The 21460-nt window shown below is 35.0% G+C and overlaps 1 protein-coding gene and 1 long non-coding RNA gene across 2 annotated transcripts in view; both read left to right on the top strand.

The window, feature by feature from the left end:
* LOC107738593 (unconventional myosin-Ig-like) overlaps positions 1-4091 on the top strand; it is a 58509-nt gene extending 54418 nt beyond the window's left edge. Inside the window, 1 exon segment of the mRNA XM_016550361.1 lies at positions 3098-4091. Coding sequence (XP_016405847.1) covers positions 3098-3260 — 163 coding nt within the window. The 3' untranslated portion in view covers positions 3261-4091.
* Positions 4092-6042: 1951 nt separating this feature from the next.
* The window catches only part of LOC107738594 (uncharacterized), an 18233-nt gene continuing 2815 nt past the window's right edge, over positions 6043-21460 (top strand). Inside the window, exons 1-2 of the long non-coding RNA XR_001639905.1 lie at positions 6043-6056; positions 20860-20862. This is a non-coding gene — a long non-coding RNA (uncharacterized LOC107738594). The remainder of the gene's footprint in view (positions 6057-20859; positions 20863-21460) is intronic.

Consider the following 21460-nt stretch of genomic DNA (forward strand, 5'->3'; position numbering starts at 1 on the left):
AAAAAAGAAATGTTGTTGAAATATTATAAGGGTGCAAAAATAAATCAATAATGTTTATTAGGATTTTAAACAACAAATGTATTGTTTTTTTGTGAAAATAGTTCATAAACAGAGTTGACCCTTTGAGTAACAGAATTGTAAAGTAACAGAATTTACAGAATTTGTCACCTTGGTAACAGAGTTTGACGGTAACAGAATTGAACATTTTATTTTATTTTTGCCAAAAACTGCACTTGCTAGCATAAATGCTAAGAGCACATGGCACTAATGAAATCATGATTAAAATACCTTTAAATAACCCAATTTGTGATCAGTAATACATTATGATTTCCTTTTGATATTGTGGTAACAGGGTTGACGTTCTTCAAAATAACTCTTGGTATAAGAACTGTTTAGATTAAAATATTTTCTCAGAGAGAGCACATAGACTTTTCAGTGCTTCAGATCTTAACAGTGAGGGAAAGTGTCATTATTTCCTGTATCTTGCATAGTTGTGGGAGATAATTCCACCAATTTAAAGGCAAAATATGGTACGGTAACAGAGTTGACGCAAGAATTATGGACACACATTTTTATAAGAAAAAAAAGTTATTTTAAAACAATTTAATGTAGTAGAATTAATTAAATTAGTATTTAGGGCTTTTATAAATAAAATGAATGAAATATTACAAATAAGACTTGAAGGTGACGTGTGTCATTTTTTGCTTTGTTAAAACTTCCCGAATACTTCTGTTTGTAAATTAAACCATTTAAAAAAATCATTATCATTAAAATCATTAAAAAATCATTATTTTTGCAATTTTGAAATGAAATTACACACTTCACCTTTAAATGGAAACCTACCATTCAAAAGTTTGGGGTAATGTTTTTTGAAAAAAAGTAATGCTTTTGAAAGAAGTCTCTTATGCTCACCAGGCTAAACTGTTTTATATTTAAATATGTTTTAAAATATAATTTATTCTTGTGGTGTAAAGCTGAATTTTCAGCGTCATTACTCCAGTCTTCAGTGTTAGATGATCCTTCAGAAATCTAATATTCAACATTCTAATATGTTGATTTGTTGCTCTAAAAACATTCCTGATTATTATCAGTGTTGACAACAGTTGTGCTGCTTCATATTTTTGATGAAAGCCTGATACATTTTCATTCTCAGTATTTTTTACTGAATATAAAGTTCAAAAGAACAGCACTATAAATGTATTTACTCTCACCTCAGATCAATTTTGCATCGTTGCTCAAAAGTATTAATTAAAATAAATAAAAAAACTCTTACTGCCCTTAAACCTTTGAATGATAGTGTATATTTTGCTACGTGAACTGTCCTCTAAACACCAATCATTGTATCTGTTGGTGTGCTTGTGTATGTTAAGCAGCACTGTGTATGTACGTGTGTGTATGTGTCACTCTGGGTTAACCGAGTTTTTGTGCTTGTGTCATCTGCAGACATTATGACCAGAATAATCAGCTCTATTGTTGCCATGTGTGACATCATTCCTGGTGTGTGTGTGTGTGTGTGTGTTTGTGTGTTTGTGTTGTCATCCCATAGGAAGGAAGAGCCTGTTGCGTAATCCCGCACTGGTGTGATGCTGTGTATCAATAAGGGAACTATCTTCTCAGGCTCAGCTGATGAGCAGCTTATCTCGTACTACCTTCCCAAGATGAACAATTAGTGTCACTGAGGATTAACCAGGCTAGATGTAATCTATGTTAAGAAATATATGGTTATATAACCGTTACACAAGGTGTTACTGCCTTCATCAAGTCCCTCAGCCACTAAGATTTATTCAATCATTCCAGAATAAAATCTATCCTGAAGTTTAGTCAATAGATTTCATTAGTGTAGGACTATAGTTCCACATAGTAGCAAAGCATTGCACATAATGCTGATGAGAGACGCTGTAGGGCAGCAATGGCTTGAATGGAATATAGTGGGGAAAAACTGAAAATGGTCATTATTAACTCTCCCTCTTGATGTTCTGTGACTTGAATGCTGCTTTTTTTTCTGTACAATGATGCATACTTTGACCAGGAGTTGTTAAACTTTAAAAAAGTACCATAAGAGAAGTCTATGGAAGCTACATAATAATCAGTGGTGGACAGTAACGGAGTAGTTTTATTTTGAGTAACTTTTACTTCACTACATTCCAAAGCATAAGATCGTACTTTTTACTTCACTACATTTCATAAAACATATCGTTACTCCTTATAATATATCACGTGCTCTGACACGCAGAAGCGGTGTCTGATTCAAGAACGAACTGATTCTTTTCAATGAACCTTTTAAATCGGTTCGCAAATCGAGAATTAACCGATTGCAGCTATTCTCGAGTCGACAACTCACTGATTCAAATGAACCGTTTAGTGCGAGTCTCCAGTGAACTGAATTCACAAGTAAGAACCGGGAGATCTTGTGAGAGGAAGACTGGAGTAATGATGCTGAAAATTCAGCTTTGCATCACAGGAATTAATTTCATTTACAAATATATTCAAACAAAACAGTTATTTCAAATTGTAATAATATTTCACAATATTATTGTTTTATTGTACTTTTGATCAAATGAATGCAGCTTTGGTAAGCATAAGAGACGTCTTTCAAAAATTAACAACCTCAAGCTTTTCTACATTTTAAAAATATATTCAAACAGTAGACAGTCATTTCAAATTTGAGCAATATTTCAAATTATTACTGTTTTTACTGAATTTTTGCAGCTTTGGTGAGCACAAGAAAAAAAGCCTACCTAAATTTTGAACAGTAGTGCACATGAAGTTTAATCCTTGATATGAGCAATAGTCTCAACAAGTACTACTGATTAGACAGAAGCCATTTATTAAGGCATGGAGTGATGAGTTGGTTTATTGTTTCATGTGGCAGGGCTGAGTCACCGTCTCTCTGCAGCTGTGTGTCAGGAGGACATGTGTCTCCTTCATTGCATTCTCATCATGAACCACTACAAAACGGCAAAAAACACAATTGAATGCAAAGCTTTGACTGCTTTTTATAGGCCGCAGGGAGCTGAGAGAGCTGTCACAAGCTATTTATGGGATGCATTCAGCGTCGGCTAGGATCTGGAGTAATTATGTCATGTGTTTATTCCAGAGTGAAGAACACTCCACTGCCGGTCAAAGTGTGCTCTACAGTGTTCCAGGTACACATGAGCGGGAAACCTAAGAGTATCACCGTCGAGACCAAACCCGGCCAGACCGCTGCAGACTTCAAGAAGAGTCGAACAGGATTCACCTTACTGCTGCCCCATCAGTAAAGCCAATGCTTATAGGACATAAAACAGTATTCAGCCATTCAGTCAGAGATGGGGGACATAAGTGGAACAAAATTTCTGATTTTCCCAATCTTAAGCAATGCACTTTGTTGTTATTAAATAGTGTGTTGAAGTGATGAAGTATTTTTGTAGGCCAGAAGTTAGTATAACACTGGTTCCCTCGAATAGGATATTCAGCATAAATGACTGTGCTGATCCGCTGTTATTCTGTCGTCCCTCCTCTATTTTTAATTTTGCAGCCGATGTGTTGTGTCATGTCTTTTGAATCGTGGGGGATCATGTAATAATGCTATTTTATTATTTATGAGAGAATGTTCTATTGATATGGCCTTTGCACTTTTTATAAAATAAGTCTATTTTTATGTTCTTTATGATTGTATTTTTTCTCAGGGTGTACATTTGAACTGTGGAGATGTAACCAAGAGTATTTTCATGTGTTTGTGCCGTCACTGGGCCGGTACTTAAAAAAAAAAAAAAAAAGGTACTAATGTGTACTTTTAAAGCGCTAATATGTATTTTACATATGTACTATGTACTAACAAAAATGTACCTTTTAGCTTTTGTACCTTTTGTGTACCACCCAAGTGACAACTTTGTACCACTTTTCTGAGAGTACAGGAATATTTAACCAAGATTTACAACACCTCGGGTTACACCTAAAAATATTGATACTGCTCTGTAGTAGTAATATATAAACAGAGGAGTGATTTGAATGCTTATTAATATCTGTCAAATGTTATATTTAAAAACAGCAACTAAACTGTATTCGGATCATATGAGGGCCTTGTGATATTGTTTTATTAAATGCTACATGCAGTAATTGTGTGGTTGTTGTATATACTGTATGGTTTATGAGGACACAATTGTATAAATTACTTTAGTATTACAGTGGCCTCATAAACCAAACGGCTTAAAAACATACTTTCTGAAATGCCAAAAAAGGTTTCTGTGAGGGTTTTGTTTAAGGTTAGAGGATAGAAAATATGATTAGGAGAGTATAAAAACCATTATGAAGAGCCCCTGTTAGTGTGTGTGTGTGTGTGTGTGTCTGTCTTGTCTGAAGATTCTCAGTAGTGACAGGTTGCCTACTGTCACTGTTTTCTATTTTCTGCTTCCACTCCCCTGCTGTGAGCATCTTTCATCTATTCTGACACCCCTGTGTTTTCATTTTTTTGTCTTTGTGATTTGACTATTTTTTGACGCTTCTTTGCACGCACCTGTCTGCTGACGTTGAACTCTGTTTCTGTCTCAATGTGTCATAAGCATCATTGGTTATTGAATATCTAAGAATGTGGTTTTTCACATCTTTTACTCTGGTTGTCAGTTTACTTTTGGGTATTTGACATGAAACGTCAAGCAATGACATTCGGTTCCACATCATAAATGATTTCTTAAAAACAAAGGTTCTAAAAGGTTGTTTCTGTAGCGATTCCATTTTGGATTTATAAAAGAAAAAAAAAAACCTTTTTTTATGTGAAGAACAAGTTGAAGACAAGCTAAAGAACCCAATGGTCAATACACTGATGTAAAGAACCAGTGTAATGGTTCTTGGTTCTTCATAAAACCATATAGCCAAATCAAGAATAGTTCTTTGCTGAAACAAAGGTGATCAAAAGAACCTCTGAAGAAGAGTGTAGAAAAGCTTTTTAGTTTTAAAAAGTACCCAAAACCAATGCCAATCAGGAAATATCAAAATCTGAAAATAAAGCGAAGGGACTTGAAGACTTTTAGGACAGTAAGCTCTGCACCAAAGCCACTCTGTGACCAAGTTTGTTTTCCTCAATCTCATTAGTCATGTTTCTAGAGCAAATTGAGTCACAGGCAAAAATAACTATTCCCCCGGCAACAACACCCGCCTTCAACCCCCACATGGCAACAAACTGAGTTTCTCTGATAGCTAAAGTAGTTATGAATCAGGTTTGAAGCTGACTGGGTCACCAGCTTCATCTGGCACGTGCTGGGGCTTGTTTTTGAAGTTCGCCATCATGACCTAGTGCATGCATCCCATTCACAAATGTCAACGCAAACAACAGAATTTCATGGAAAGATAATAGCCAGAACTTACTGCTTCCATATAGGCCTGTCCATCCTAAAAAGGATTTTTCAAAGTTGTAAACAAAACAAAGGTTATTGGAGTATGTTTTACAAAAGAAAATACTATTTCAATCTTTCTACTTTAAAAATGTCAGGTTTACTAGTTTATGTTACTAATTAACTAGCAGTTTCTGAGTGGAAATTTTCAAATTTACCATTTACACCAAAATACACAATTGTAATTTACTTTTTATAAGATTGTGTCATTTTTTCATGTTATAATATACAGTGTTGGGGGTAACGCATTACAAGTAACGCGAGTTACGTAATCAGATTACTTTTTTCAAGTAACTAGTAAAGTAACGCATTACTTTTTAATTTACAAGAGAATATCTGAGTTACTTTTTCAAATAAGTAACGCAAGTTACTTTTTTTTCCAATTTATTGACTGACAGCTCTCCTGTCCCCATGTTGAGAGAAATCAGATGTTACTGTAGTTCTAAAATAAATATGAATATGCATTAATTCATCTCACTCACACACAAAAAAAAACAGATTCAGTATTCCTCAAAATGAGTAAAAATAATGCAACTCCGAATATGACGCAAACCTGCAATAATTAAATGTTAAACAACACAAATATCCTTTATGTATTTAATCCCATTCTATTAACCAATGTCTTTGCTTCTGACCTTCGATGATCCAGTTCAACCATACTAATAAGCAAAAATTACTCAAACATTTGTGTGTCTTTTTTTATTGCTGAAGTGTGTTGAAATGTCTTCTTCTGCATTCTACTGTACGGACGTAAATTTACTTTCCCTTCAGCCTGAGGCTTATTCATTTCACTTTTGGTGTGAAAAGGCTTTTATATTTGCCAAAAATATAACTTTTTTATTTTAAAAACAAACAAGCAAGCCCTGTCCAGATTTAAAAAGTAACACAAAAGTAACGTAACGCATTACTTTTTACGCAGTTACTTTTTTATGGAGTAACGCAATATTGTAATGCATTACTTAACTTTCCCCAACACTGATAATATACATTTTGTGTTACAGCTTAATATGCATTCTTAATATTTCTGGAAATTAAAAAAAAAAATTAAGTTAATGATGACAATTTTCATTTTGGGTGAAATACACTGCTGAAAAATAATTTTTTTCTGAATTGGAAATAAAAGATTAATGGAGTATATTTCAGAAGAAAATACAATTTCAATCTTACTACTTTAAAATTTCACATTTCTTTTTAATTGTTTGTGAAATTTAGATATTTGTATCTACACCATTTTTTTTTTCCAGTGCACAGTCTCTCAGGTAGGCTTTCTAATCTTCTTTCCATTTCATTTCTTTTGCTCATGTTACTCGGCGGATTGGGGATCGAGGCTCATCCAATCACAGTGCAGCTGTGCAGATAAAGTCTCTGATCACTCATTCTTGATCAAAACTTCCAACAATCATTCTTTTTCCACAGTGACCCCTCCTCCAATCAGCCATTTGTCTCTGTGACAGCTCGTCCAATCATAGGGCTCGCTGAATGACAAGGCTCCGTTCTAATTGATAAAAGAGCCCTTGTTCTACTGGTGGACTGACATGGAGATTTACACCCAGCTGTGACACTCAGAATCACTTATGGCAAGAAGTCTTCTGTTATACATGATCCTTGTCCTTGTTTTAAAGGGAAAATACACCTAAATGTAATGGTTTTGGTTTAAACACCCTGACAACCATATATAACACCCTTGTGATGGTGAGTTTTGCACGGCCGAGCACCCATTCACATTTTCTCTGAAAGCTGTTCATATCTTGTGTTTTTACATTATTGAAAAAGAACAAATATAATAAAATAGTATAATATGGCAACAATTTCTCTGTGTGCTGTTGGCTATCACATAGTATGTGCTGAGCACAGGTCCCATGTAGCAGATTACTGCGGTGTGAGGGTGTCGCATGCATGTTCACTTTGACTGAAAGGGCTTTAGGACAAATGTTGACTAATCAGGAGCTGCACGGCAACACGGAAACACTTTACTGTACTTTCACATGGAGAGGGCACTTGACAGCATTTCTTTTAATGCCACCTCAGCTAATGTGTGCGATTTACTGGTTACAACAAAGACAGAGAACGGAAGTACATACTAGCATTCATAAGTGTGCCATCAGTAAAACAATTTTTTTTTTAACAAACTCATACTTATATTCAGCAAGGATGCATTAAATTGATCAAAAATGACAGTAAATTTATAATGTTATAAAAATGTATATTTTAAATAAATGGTGTTCTTTTAAAAAAAAATTATATTTAAGAATCCTGAAAAAAATCATTTTATAAAAAAAGAACGAAAGAAAGAAAGAAACTAAGTTTCTTGAGCAGCAAATCAGCATATTAGAATGATTTCTGAAGGATCATGTGACCATGAACATGGCGTGATGATGCTGAAAATTCAGCTTTGCATCACAGGAATAAATTATAGTTCAGAATATATTACAATAGAAAACAGATATTTTACATTGTAATAATATTACACAATATTACTGTTTTTACTGTATTTTTGTGACCATTAGAGACTTCTTTCAAAAACATTAAAAACTCGTACAGACTCCAAACTGTGTGACTATTGCACTGACGCAACTTTTTCACTTTTGTCACAGTTTTGCAGCAAGTTTGGGCACACTTGACTGGATGTTTCTCATGAACTTAAAAACCTTTTGATCTAAAGACCTATAATGTACAATACTGAAATTAGATTTGTAGACTACAGATAACGTTTTTACCCAAACTAAAATCGTATTATCCTTTTAACTGATGAATTGGAGCAGTGAAGCCGAGCAGCCAGAATCAGTTCCTTCTCTCCAATTATCAGATGTTTGTGACTAAACGTGAGGTAGACAGAGGAACTAAATTTCCAGTTAGATGTTGTTTGTTCACTTATAGATCATCGCTGTTCATTGCACCTGAAATCAGTACGGATAATGACCGGTGTTGCTGAATGCTTGACAGCACAGCAATTCACATTCCATCTGCTCCAAACTAAAAAGCAGCATCCTGTGTTGTCAGACCTTATGCCTTCATGATCTGCTGAACAAAGTGAAAAATTAAAACGAGAGACACATATTTTTTATTAAAGCAGTTTAGATTTGTTTATGAGTTATGCACAGATTTACATGCATAATGTGATGTATTTCTGACTAAAACAGAAAGTTTGCAAAGAAAACAACAGCTTATCTGGAAAGGAATGTTTTTTTTCTCTTACTCTATTTTGATGGCCAACTTAATTTTCTTTGAAGTATCTGATCAATCTGATGGATGTACTGATAAATAATTTACAATAAGATTAGGAATGTCTATTCAGAAAGCTAACAGTCTATTTTGGTTTCACATTGACATGAAAATAATATGTGTGTGTTTTTTTAGAAAGTTGGGTTTAAAATTAATTTAAAAATACCTCTCTAGTTTCTCACCTTCGACGTTTTGTGAAAATACAAAGAGTCATCATTTTCTTTCACAATATCAAGCGCTAGAGCAAAACCTAAAACAAAACAAAACACAAAGACGTGTTAACAGATGTCTAGCAGGAGAGTATCGTCTGTTTAGAGGCCTCAAGGACTGTAAAAATCTGTACGATTTATCTGTGGGTGGATCAAAAGAAAGACCAAGTGTCCGGGCATCTACAGACCATCGCACAAAAGATGACACTGACACGCCATGACAGGGAGATTTGTGTCGGTAGAGGCAAAAGAACAACCATCTGCACCAAATCCTCATTCCCCGTTTCAATTCCACCTCAGTCCTGTTCACATCACCGCCTCCTCCTCTGCTGAGTCCTTTATGAACCCAGACAGAATTTCTGATCTCCATCAGAGCCATAAGCCCGCGTCCTGATCTCCCACATGATGACCAGAGGAAGCAGGGTAATTTAGAAACATATGATAAATATCACAAAACCTAAAACCCATAAGTATTTTGGTTTCACATTGACATGAAAATAATGTTTTGTTTTTTTTAGAAAGTTGGGTTTAAAATTTATTTTAAAATACTTCTCTAGTTTCTCACCTTCGATGTTTTGTGAAAATACAAAGAGTCATCATTTTCTTTCACAATATCAAGCGCTAGAGCAAAACCTAAAACAAAACAAAACAAAACACAAAGACGTGTTAACAGATGTCTAGCAGGAGAGTATCGTCTATTTAGAGGCCTCAAGGACTGTAAAAATCTGTACGATTTATCTGTGCAAAGACGTGTTAACAGATGTCTAGCAGGAGAGTATCGTCTGTTTAGAGGCCTCAAGGACTGTAAAAATCTGTACGATTTATCTGTGGGTGGATCAAAAGAAAGACCAAGTGTCCGGGCATCTACAGACCATCGCACAAAAGATGACACTGACACGCCATGACAGGGAGATTTGTGTCGGTAGAGGCAAAAGAACAACCATCTGCACCAAATCCTCATTCCCCGTTTCAATTCCACCTCAGTCCTGTTCACATCACCGCCTCCTCCTCTGCTGAGTCCTTTATGAACCCAGACAGAATTTCTGATCTCCATCAGAGCCATAAGCCCGCGTCCTGATCTCCCACATGATGACCAGAGGAAGCAGGGTAATTTAGAAACATATGATAAATATCACAAAACCTAAAACCCATAAGTAGAGTTCTCACAAAGCATGTTAGAATTATGTACACCCTAGGAGTGACGACAGCATTTAAATACAGGAGTGAATCCTCTAAATTACAGTCTAGTGTGTGTACGGAACAGAACTGCGATGATTGACACCATGGTAACCATAGCAACGATTTGGCACCTTGCATGTTTGGTATTCGCCATTTTTGACCAAAATAATATCACAGCGACCGCAGGCATGTTTCTAGCCTTTCATCAGAACCCCCATCAAAAAATGTGCCCATGATACTCTTTTAAACCCTAATTTGGAAATAAATGGACATAAATCGTCTTTTCTATAGGCGGATCTTTTTTAGTCAAGTACCAGATATGGGTGTCATGCCATAAGATATTTTTATTAATATGACTGAATTGACTTGATCACAATGTAAGAAAAACTCTGTAAGTTAATAATTATAATGCTTTAATTTCTACTGTTGTTCAAACAGCAAATAAATTATAGGGAAAATGAGCAAAGAACATTTACTTTATCAAAGAGCATTATCATCGACTCAAAAAAATATATTATTTATAATGATATAATATTATATATTAACACTATATATATATAATATTAATTATAATGAAGCTGTCTACACTTTATGATGGATGAATTTCTTACATCGTTCGTACATCTGTAAGTTACTTTGTTGTTTATAATGAGAGAATTCGCGAGAGCGCAGAATTCAGAGCGTGCACTGAACAAAACTCCGGCGTTTCAGCGATGACTAATCTTTCTCCGACTGGTCATGCATTCAAAAGCTCAACGGAATTGTGTGTGATTGGTTAGAATGCTCAATACACGTACAAAAAAACGTGTATGAAAAAAATAATAATGCAACATTAGAAGATCTAAATTTAATGCCACAATAGACACTTTTCAATTCATTTTCATTTTATTCGCGACAGCCATAACAGATTTTATTTAATTGTGCAGGCCCGTTCACACCAAGGACGATAACTATAAAGATAACGATATAAAGATATAGTTCTAAAAATCATTCTCAATATTAAAGAATAGCAGAGTCCACACCACAAATATAATGATAAAGACAAAGAGAAACGATATCGTTGGAATCACTTTCAAAACGATTTTTCTCCAGCTGATGAATGATACATTGCATACGTTGTTTACGTATGTGATACTCTCCAAAATTGCGACAGGGCGACGCGGAGTAGACGAATTGTTGAATAAAGTTGTTATTTTTGTTTTCTTTGCACATAAAAAGTATTCTCGTAGCTTCGTAAAATTACGGTTGAACCACTGATGTCACGTGGATTATTTTAACGATATCTTGCTACGTTTCTGAGCCTTAATCGTGTTAGGATCCTTGCTGTCTATGGGAGGGTCAGAGAGCTCTCAGAATTAACCAAAAATATCTTAATTTGTGTTCTGAAGATGAACGAAGGTCTTGCGGGTTTGGATCTGACCCTCTGTAGACAGCAAGGATCCTTACATGATCAAGGCTCAGAAACGTAGCAAGAAGATTGTTAAAATAATCCATGTGACATCAGTGGTTCAACCGTAACTTTACAAAGCTACGAGAATACTTTTTGTGCGCAAAAATGCGTGAAAACAAAAATAACTTTTCAACAATTCGCCTCCTCCGCGTCACACTATAGCGCCATTTTTGAGAGTATCAGATACGTAAACAACATATGCTGTTCTGTGTCAGCAGCACCGTACGCAGATACGCTGTTTACGCTTTGATCTGAACGTAAACAACGTATCCGCGTACATACATTGCATACGTTGTTTACGTATGTGATACTCTCCAAAATTGCGACAGGGCGACGCGGAGTAGACGAATTGTTGAATAAAGTTGTTATTTTTGTTTTCTTTGCACATAAAAAGTATTCTCGTAGCTTCGTAAAATTACGGTTGAACCACTGATGTCACGTGGATTATTTTAACGATATCTTGCTACGTTTCTTACGTTTCTGCGTGTTAGGATCCTTGCTGTCTATGGGAGGGTCAGAGAGCTCTCAGAATTAACCAAAAATACCAAAAATATTGTTCTGAAGATGAACGAAGGTCTTATGGGTTTGGAACGACACGAGGGTGAGTAATTAATGACAGAATTTTCATTTTTAGGTGAACTATCCCTTTAAGTACTACTTAAGAGTTACTACCCATTACTTCTGATTTTAAACAGCGGATAGAAAACACTTAGGCCTATGATTTGACTGCTGAAAAATTAATAGAGAAATGATACTCGGTATAATTGACACATGAGGATCATCAGTAATATTAATAACTCGTACTCCAGTAAAAAGGGTTTAGGGATGCCCCTGACAGCGACCAAAGATTCATAATGTGTGCAATTTTTACTTAACCACTGTCGAAAGAACCTTAAGATTTGTTTGGAAAGCTGCTTAGCACTGTTCGCAGAGCACATTCTTGAAGGGTTGCCATGTCCACTTATTATAAACGATGCTTATTATAAGCGATCCAGTTTATGGAGTTAATATGTATGTAAACTCCAGCAATATGGAGTTTTGTTGGATTCTGTTTTGTTCAAATTCAAAATACCTCTTATTCTCAGAAGTGATGTAATAATTCTTAAAATACAAATACTGTAATGATTTTCATTTCATTGCACTAATTTCTTCTGGTCTGTTAGTCTCTTTATGAAAATAAAGCAGTTAAATACATGGCCTTGTCTGTTTTGTGACCACCATAGATGAAGTTCTGTTTTTAGTGCTATAACCTCGACTTTGAAGTGTGAATGCTTTTATTTGCTTAAAAATCAAGCACATAACTCATATGTAATATACTCATGAGTTAGAAAATGCTACATTAAAGAGAGTCAAGTTAAAAGCCAAGCAGAAGAAGACTCATGATTTGAGGATTTCTTCATGTGTGTATCACAGTTTAATATTGAGAATCAGGGGTTTGTTCAAATGCACTACTCTGAATGAGCAGTAATCACTGTTAGACTGCACTAATGCTGCACTGTGCTGCTGTCCAGTCCCATCGGAGAGCACTTTCAGTCCCATTAGAAGGCAGTGGGCCTCTGCAGTGTCACAGAAGTGAATATGTGAACGAGTAGCTGATTGCTGCGAGACGTGATTTGATTTAGAGCAGCTCTCTGTGATGCTAGGCCAGCTGTGCTCCTGTGAACGGAGGGCGTTTCATTCTCAGACGAGATTTACGGCAGCACACGCTCACTGCACAGACGGCTGGGCTGGGCTCTGTATATCATATGTAGCAGGAGCACAATAGTGGTGTGTATCTCGCACATGCTGAGGACAGTGAAGTTAAAGATAATAAACAAAGCCAACAGGTGCACAGAATTGCCTTTATGTACCAACCAAAACAAGAAAAATGCTCATGTTCAAGCAAACACTGTTAACATCAACAATATCATCAACCTCAAATTAAATAAAAAAAGAAAATTACATTTTGCATAAAGAAAACAGGGCATATGTTTATTTATTTAGTTAGTGTTGTGACATTTTCATAGTGATTTAGAACATTAAAACCCCAGATTCTGATTACCACATTTATTTATCTATCTATCTATCTATCTATCTAATCTATTTTTAATGTATTTCCATTACTTTAAATGATTCGTATTACTATAATAAAATTATTTTGTTATTTAATTGGTTATAGTGATACAATAATTTAAATAAGCATAAATTAATAAATATAAGCTATGCCAAGCTATAAATATGCAAGCTATAAATACTTTACACATACTTTACCATAATGTATAATACTTTATTTACTATTTAATATTTATGATTTATTATTTTAGTATAATTATTTTTTCACATGATGTAGTAATAAGAATTTGGAGAAGAAATTAGCTTTATTTTCATGACAATAATGTCATGATTCAAAAAAAGTTTTAATAGTCCTAAAAAAATTAACGATATCTTGCTACGTTTCTGAGCCTTAATCGTGTTAGGATCCTTGCTGTCTATGGGAGGGTCAGAGAGCTCTCAGAATTAACCAAAAATATCTTAATTTGTGTTCCGAAGATGAACGAAGGTCTTATGGGTTTGGAACGACACGAGGGTGAGTAATTAATGACAGAATTTTCATTTTTAGGTGAACTATCCCTTTAAGTACTACTTAAGAGTTACTACCCATTACTTCTGATTTTAAACAGCGGATAGAAAACACTTAGGCCTATGATTTGACTGCTGAAAAATTAATAGAGAAATGATACTCGGTATAATTGACACATGAGGATCATCAGTAATATTAATAACTCGTACCCCAGTAAAAAGGGTTTAGGGATGCCCCTGACAGCGACCAAAGATTCATAATGTGTGCAATTTTTACTTAACCACTGTCGAAAGAACCTTAAGATTTGTTTGTAAAGCTGCTTAGCACTGTTCGCAGAGCACATTCTTGAAGGGTTGCCATGTCCACTTATTATAAACGATGCTTATTATAAGCGATCCAGTTTATGGAGTTAATATGTATGTAAACTCCAGCAATATGGAGTTTTGTTGGATTCTGTTTTGTTCAAATTCAAAATACCTCTTATTCTCAGAAGTGATGTAATAATTCTTAAAATACAAATACTGTAATGATTTTCATTTCATTGCACTAATTTCTTCTGGTCTGTTAGTCTCTTTATGAAAATAAAGCAGTTAAATACATGGCCTTGTCTGTTTTGTGACCACCATAGATGAAGTTCTGTTTTTAGTGCTATAACCTCGACTTTGAAGTGTGAATGCTTTTATTTGCTTAAAAATCAAGCACATAACTCATATGTAATATACTCATGAGTTAGAAAATGCTACATTAAAGAGAGTCAAGTTAAAAGCCAAGCAGAAGAAGACTCATGATTTGAGGATTTCTTCATGTGTGTATCACAGTTTAATATTGAGAATCAGGGGTTTGTTCAAATGCACTACTCTGAATGAGCAGTAATCACTGTTAGACTGCACTAATGCTGCACTGTGCTGCTGTCCAGTCCCATCGGAGAGCACTTTCAGTCCCATTAGAAGGCAGTGGGCCTCTGCAGTGTCACAGAAGTGAATATGTGAACGAGTAGCTGATTGCTGCGAGACGTGATTTGATTTAGAGCAGCTCTCTGTGATGCTGGGCCAGCTGTGCTCCTGTGAACGGAGGGCGTTTCATTCTCAGACGAGATTTACGGCAGCACACGCTCACTGCACAGACGGCTGGGCTGGGCTCTGTATATCATATGTAGCAGGAGCACAATAGTGGTGTGTATCTCGCACATGCTGAGGACAGTGAAGTTAAAGATAATAAACAAAGCCAACAGGTGCACAGAATTGCCTTTATGTACCAACCAAAACAAAAAAAATGCTCATGTTCAAGCAAACACTGTTAACATCAACAATATCATCAACCTCAAATTAAATAAAAAAAGAAAATTACATTTTGCATAAAGAAAACAGGGCATATGTTTATTTATTTAGTTAGTGTTGTGACATTTTCATAGTGATTTAGAACATTAAAACCCCAGATTCTGATTACCACATTTATTTATCTATCTATCTATCTATCTATCTAATCTATTTTTAATGTATTTCCATTACTTTAAATGATTCGTATTACTATAATAAAATTATTTTGTTATTTAATTGGTTATAGTGATACAATAATTTAAATAAGCATAAATTAATAAATATAAGCTATGCCAAGCTATAAATATGCAAGCTATAAATACTTTACACATACTTTACCATAATGTATAATACTTTATTTACTATTTATGATTTATTATTTTAATATAATTATTTTTTCACATGATGTAGTAATAAGAATTTGGAGAAGAAATTAGCTTTATTTTCATGACAATAATGTCATGATTCAAAAAAAGTTTTAATAGTCCTAAAAAAATGGCTTAATATTCTTTTTGCAAAATACAATTTCTTTTGATAATTTTTATGATGAATCTTTATTTCATCAAAGAATTTGTTTCATGATTTACTCAGTAACAAAGCACAGACATCATTTGAATACTTTATTAAATAATTATAATCAAACTAAAAAAGGAAATTCCACCATCAAAAGTCACATTTAATTTTTTTTTTATTTAAATGTTTCAAGTTTTCCAAACAACAACAGCATCGCTCTGTGAGCTACAATATATGCATGTGTATTATTTACTTCCAAAGGGAAAAGCTCGAAACTCCCTGAACCGTGTTGTGCCGACAAGAGCACAACTTTATTTAATATTTATGATTTATTATTTTAGTATAATTATTTTTTCACATGATGTAGTAATAAGAATTTGGAGAAGAAATTAGCTTTATTTTCATGACAATAATGTCATGATTCAAAAAAAGTTTTAATAGTCCTAAAAAAAATGGCTTAATATTATTTTTGCAAAATACAATTTCTTTTGATAATTTTTATGATGAATCTTTATTTCATCAAAGAATTTGTTTCATGATTTACTCAGTAACAAAGCACAGACATCATTTGAATACTTTATTAAATAATTATAATCAAACTAAAAAAGGAAATTCCACCATCAAAAGTCACATTTATTTTTTTTTTTATTTAAATGTTTCAAGTTTTCCAAACAACAACAGCATCGCTCTGTGAGCTACAATATATGCATGTGTATTATTTACTTCCAAAGGGAAAAGCTCGAAACTCCCTGAACCGTGTTGTGCCGACAAGAGCACAGGAGGTTTCAGAAGCCACACCAAGGCTGATGGTGATTTAAGAAGGAGAGTTCAGGAGCTACATGACCACAGTCGAGAGAGGTTTTGTGCCCAATTAATGAGCTCAGTCCAAAATAATCCAGATTGGCTTGCTCTCTGAAAGGCCTCCACCAAAGGCCTATGTGGCACAGCATATTGTTCATAAAGCTGATAGATAGTAGAAAATAACTGATGTCTGGCAAAACCAGAATACCATTTGTGCTGAATTAGAGTTACCATCTATCTGACAAGTTGACATATCTTAGTTTTTTTTAAGTGTTTAAATGTCTCAAATTCAAGTTTAAGAGTTTGTTTGAACTTCCTTATAACACTGAATCGAATTTCGCTTGAACTAAATGCTGACCAATGGCAGACTGTTTGGAAAATCCAGTTTGAAAATATTTGCAATTTCACTGGTGCAGAAATCACACACAGCAGCTTTAAAGGTTGTATGATGGCTTAACACTATCAAAACTCGATTTTCATAAACTCCAGTATTCAGAGCAAAGGTACCCAGTATAATCGCCAATGTGCACAGAAGAAGCTGTCACTGAAACAACATCAAAAACCACAATGCAAACAGAAGTCTGAAATTAAGATTCTAACACTGTTGACATAAGATTTCCCGAACCTGGGATGAGCTGATAGGAACTTTTTCAGTACAAATAATAATTATAATTACAATTACAATAAAAAACACAAACAAAACATTCTGGAATTTTCTTTTAACCTGAAATTTAAATACAAATGGAAAAAATAACCACACAATTTAAAAAAGTGTCAAGTTGACATGTACACCACCACAGTAGCAATTCCTGAATGATATACATGCATTTTTTTCAGTCATTTCACATTGATACAAGCAACTTATTTACACCACACTGGATATGTTTCTGAATCCAGACTCTACATGGCGTTCCTTTTGTATTCTACATACATTTAGCAGCATTGAAAACATTGATAAATCTTAGTAGCCGTAACTCATAGAGTAACGCCAGCTTGCAGTTGTACTTAACATCCAGATCCTGAGTGTCCATCTACAGGTTGTAATGTCTTAATTTAGACTTGAAAATCACACGCCAGTCACATGTCTGTTTAAGGACCAGTTTTCTTCGTTGGAAAATCCATAGGGATTTGAGGTCTCTGTGTGCTTGTTTTGTCACATTAAAAATCTCCACGTACAGCAATCGATGAAGCGTTTGAGATGTAAAAAGGACATTTGTGCAAGCGTATCCTTCAAAGGTGTTTGCACACGGTTTCAGGTCCAACTGATTGACTGGCAACAGAAGAAATGGTCAAAACAGTATCATCGATGGGAGTGGACAATGGCTCATGAGTTATGATTATTCTAGCCTGAGAAAATCAAAGTCTCTATAATCAATCCTTTTCTGAGTCATGGCTTTCCTTAGGTTGCTGTCTTGCATTTAGGTGCGTGCCTTTGTTACCAAAGCGATATTCAATATCACTAACGTTTAGGGAGACAGTTTATATCCATATCAAGGCACAAACGTTTCACATCTGAAATATTTATCCCCATTCATCACAAGTTCAGAGCAAGTATGGAAACTAGAATACTTGCTGCCTTCAAAACATATATTTATGAGATAAGCTCATGAATAAGCTCATAATTATGAGTTTAAACCCTTGCTTTCTGAGTAGAGGCTGTGTCAGTGAATTTATCATTTATAGTCTGTATACAATTTAGTTTGTATGCATTTTGTATAAATTGATGGGGATTTGTAATAAAGCTAACGAGTTTTACACCTTACGCCTCCTTTACATTGTCGGGAAGAGAAAAACAAGAAAATTGGCCAGCGAATCAACTTCATTCCAACCAAAATCGCTTGAACGTACATCATGTCATAATTACGATTTATAAACTCATAAATAGGAGCTTCCCATATGACTTGAAGGCAGCAAATATTCCAGAGAAATCCCAGAGCTTCAGTACACATGGGTGAGAAACAATGGAGGAACAGTTTGAGCGGCAGTGCACGATGGCGAGCCAGACAGGAGGCGCAAACAGAAACACAGCAGGCTAGTTAACGTCGCACAAGCCCATTGCTAAGGCTGCGCACACTGGCTATGCAACAACGGCACTCTGTCAGCGCTCTCTGTGCACAATAAGGGCAAACTAAATCACTTTAACCGAGGCGAGGAAAACAAGTGATGTGTTTGTGAAAGGCGAGAGGGATGGGGGAATCACAGCAGATCAGGAGGGATATTTACACCCTATAGTATGCCAATCGCTTGTCTGTGGCCACAAGTTCCTGTAAATAACATCCTCCCCTGAGGCTGAAATGGAAACGACTAGAGGCTGAAATGGAGATCTGTAGACACACCGACTCTCTTTATAGGTACATCCTTTATGCAACTGTCTTCCCTGCTGTTTAGCAAAGGTAAAATTACTGAGTACAAATCAGACTGTGCTTGGGTCAGAAATTAAATCTGCTACAAACTGAGAACAACTCATGCTAAGAGTGTTTGTGATCATATTTCAAACTGTGTTCTCTTGATATCTGTATCTTCCTGTAGCATTACACCATTCAAACATGCTAAAGATCCCATAAAAAGTTTAGACAATTGCAATTTTATTCTTTGTAGTGACATATCCTGTTGAAACAGGAAGTTGGGGCAGGACATATCAAAGGGCTTGTTCTTTTTTTTAAAAATGGGGATGGCATTTGGTTTAAATCATAACTTTCTATTGCTAGTCAGAAGTATGTGGTTTTAGCAGGGACTTTCTCATTATAGAGAGCGTTTGATTGGGAAAAAATTGACAGAGCGAGTCATCAATATTTTATTTTTATTTTTTTTGGAAGGGAAAGACTGTGAATTTTAAAGTTGTATATTTGATAAAAGCTATTTTGTCAGTTTATTGGGAACATTAGCATATATATGCTTCAAAGCTAAAAAAACATGAACTAAAAGCCTTTCCAATCTAAATTTCATGGAGTCTCTACCCGCGTGAAAAGAAGTACACTTTACCATACTAAATTAAACTGTATTATAGTTTAATGTAACATATATATTTAAATACATGAGTTTCATAAATGCTTGTCAGCACATTTTGCAGTACATTTACACTAAACATAATACAAATTATACTGACAATAAGTTATGAAAATTGTATTTCATATATTTAAATATATTTGTAATTTACACATTTGTAATGATGAAGTTGCAATTTAGTACATTTAAAATATATTAACTTTAAACGTAATATTGAATAACAGACTACAGTTAAATTTATAATCAAGTACTTTCCATGTGCTTTAGTATGTTAGTCAGACATCAAAATAAGTGTACTTCAACACACAAAACACAACAAAAGATTAAGCATGATTAAAACTTTACTTTAAAGTAAAACTTCTAATTTGACATTATTACAAAGTGAACTTTTAAACATATACTTAAGTGTATTAGGAAACAGTAATGAAAGTGTTGTCTTTTTAAGTACACTTAAGTGGCATTTTTATATTAAGTATGTTAAAAAACATACTTTTAAGATTTGAAGTACACTACATGTGCACATTCAATACAATTAAACACACTTCTTTTTCACAAGGGTACATGCTTTTAAAATAAGTGAAACCTTTGTTTTTCCTTCAATCCCTCACAATTATTTTATAAAAAAAACTATTAGGCAAGTACTTGTTTAAAGTTCACAGTTCTGTTTTCCTGTGTTTCTTATGTAACATCTGCGTAGCGCACAGCCAAAACACAAGATGTGCCTTTTCTGCTACTTTCAGCAAGAGAAATCTCATCTGATCTGAATGGCATTTTGTTATTGTGCCATTTTCAGCTCACTCTACCAAATTGCTGGCAAGGATCCGAAAAGCGGATTATCGCTTCAGCGTGTGGGAGAAGGTGCATGCATATGCACGTGCGTATCAGTACGTTCGCAATTACTAGCCTGAAAATTTATGTGTAGTGGTTACAGATTGTTTGAGCGAGCATGTGTGCTCATATACTAGAGCGTGTGTGGGCTGAAGTATGCGTTTAAAGTCGGCTTTTGCGGGGGAGCTGGAGTATGGCGCCCATGGCCCTGCCTTAAAACGCCACAATAAGATTAACGAGTGCTTGCCGTGCCACATGCTGCTGTCCCTGCTTTTCTGTCTGAGCGCTGACACCTGAAACCCTGACGCAGAGAAGAGGGCATCTGTTGTATCTGCATGTGCATCCGTGACTGTCAGTATGCACGTTTTATCTATTACTCGCTTTATCATTATTGCAAGAGTCGGAGCAGGTTTTGATGGATGATTACATACTACAAACTTGGGAGCAATGTGCGCTGATAAATAGTGCACAATAAAGCCAGGTGTGTGTTTTAGGAAAGGTCAATTTTGGTTGACTTTAAGGAACATAAATATGACATTTATGTCAAATATGACTGAGTAACACGTGAACAGCAGTGATCTGAGAGCATTAAGAGAATCAGGCCTCTTTGTTCATTTCCTTCACAATCTAAAGGGAACGGATGCATTCTTATAGACTCATTCAAATTTGACACATATTTTCAATGCCACGCTATTGCTATACAGACACCAAGATATGCAGGACAGAACATATACAAGTATATATGGCCTACATGGATTAGCCATTCAACTTATAGAGCTGGATAGCAAGCAGAAGCATTGAGAACACGTGTGTGTGTGTGTGTGTGTGCGCGTTTTTGTGACAAATGAGGACATCAATTTGTATAATGACAAAGGTATGACATAGGTATTACAAGGAGAAGGTGACTTTTCAGGACATTGCCCCATGTCCCCACTTTTCAAAACGCATATATATAACACAGAATGGAGTGTATTGAAAATCTGAAATAGCACAAAGTTTCCTGTAAG

This window comes from Sinocyclocheilus rhinocerous, unplaced genomic scaffold, assembly GCF_001515625.1.
Source record: "Sinocyclocheilus rhinocerous isolate Xijiao unplaced genomic scaffold, SAMN03320098_v1.1 scaffold525, whole genome shotgun sequence".
Classification (NCBI taxonomy): domain Eukaryota; kingdom Metazoa; phylum Chordata; class Actinopteri; order Cypriniformes; family Cyprinidae; genus Sinocyclocheilus; species Sinocyclocheilus rhinocerous.